This window comes from Lichtheimia ornata (assembly GCF_029851405.1).
Source record: "Lichtheimia ornata isolate CBS 291.66 chromosome Unknown scaffold00445, whole genome shotgun sequence".
In the NCBI taxonomy this organism is placed as follows: Eukaryota; Fungi; Mucoromycota; class Mucoromycetes; order Mucorales; family Lichtheimiaceae; genus Lichtheimia; species Lichtheimia ornata.
Genome location: NW_026695755.1, coordinates 1 through 1,402, shown reverse-complemented (window position 1 = coordinate 1,402; position 1,402 = coordinate 1). Strand labels below are relative to the sequence as shown.

Sequence of the window (1,402 nt, the reverse complement as noted above, 5' to 3'; positions counted from 1 at the left end):
TTTATTTCCCAACCCACCAACATTATGCGCCCGCCAATCAAAATTATGTCTCCACCCTCCATCTTTATTTCGCTCGCCGCCATTATTCTTCTGCCAACCCACCAACATTACGACGCCCGCCAATCAAAATTATGTCTCCACCCTCCATCTTTATTTCACTCGCCGCCATTATTCTTCTGCCAACTCACCAACATTATCTCGCCACCCTCCAAAATAAAAGTGCTTGTTCACCAAAATTACTTTGCCAACATCCAACAATAAATCTCTTGGCCACCAAAATTCCCTTTTCATGTTCAACTTTCACTGCAATCTACTGTACAAGACTACCTCCAAAAGACCGATGCCTGCTCAAGCCAGTAGACAAAGCAAACGCCTTAAACGCAATGTTAATTACAGGGTATAGTTTAACCTGGCAGAGGGCAATGTTGTGTACATAGATACTTCTTGAATAAAAACACGTGACATTAGCCTACATCAATATCAGGCACACATCCATGATAATCATTTAAGCACTTCTTCCGTTATCTAAGACAACGGTTAAACTATCCCTACATCATGAGTGGTCAACACAGGATTACCTAAGTAAGATGATCCATGGAAAGAGAATGAGATTTAACGTATAGCCAATAGCACATAGAAAAGAACAACCTCTTGGTAATCACACCAATGGCAATAATCCTCTCACGACTTGATCCGACATCTTAGAAAAGATCTTTCATTCTTATCATCATTTTCTCATCCGATACGTCCATGGAAATCTTTTCTTCATCCTAATCGTCTTCCCGTACAGCTGCAGTTTCAAATAGTAAAGATATAGAAGAACCATCATTTTGTCTTCAGAATAAACATCAATCTCAAAGGACTTATCCTTGCCCCTTTCTTGTGTTCTTTGTATCTTCGTTTATTTCACACATTATCCATTCTGAAACAATTGTTATCATTATATATATATCCATTGCCATCCTACAATAAAGGATTATCTTATTAGCTCTCTTCTCTCCTTCTCTCTATATTAAATCCCGCTCCGAACATTACATTGGTGGAGAAGCATGGCTGACGATACCGGTTCCAATCCCCATAGTCCTACTGTTTCTGCACGTCCTCTAAGTCCCAATGTCTCTCACCAAGACCGTCAACGTCCTGGTTCTGATGAACGCCATGTTTCTACTTCTCAACACCACCAAGCTGCCCCTTCCGTTTTTCGCACTCAAGCTCCACGTGCAACTCCTGGTACTCCTGGTAGAAGACCCCAAGATCAGATACCATTGCCTGAAGAAAACATTCCGAGTTTGGCCTCCATGTCTGTGGACCCCCAATTTTACGATGAAAACGAGATTCGTGCTTTTTATACACATTGTCGTAGACACAGCTTAATCATCATAAAGTGGTTCCCACTGTCGTA

The 1,402-nt window shown here is 41.2% G+C and overlaps 1 protein-coding gene across 1 annotated transcript; it reads left to right on the top strand.

Annotated features, from left to right (window-relative positions):
• Positions 1-1,049: 1,049 nt before the first annotated feature.
• Positions 1,050-1,356, top strand: O0I10_013308 (uncharacterized protein; the record flags this gene model as incomplete). The annotated part of the gene is made up of 1 exon (XM_058493091.1): positions 1,050-1,356. A coding segment is annotated over one exon (307 nt), but the record flags the coding sequence as incomplete, so codon positions are not given.
• Positions 1,357-1,402: the final 46 nt, after the last annotated feature.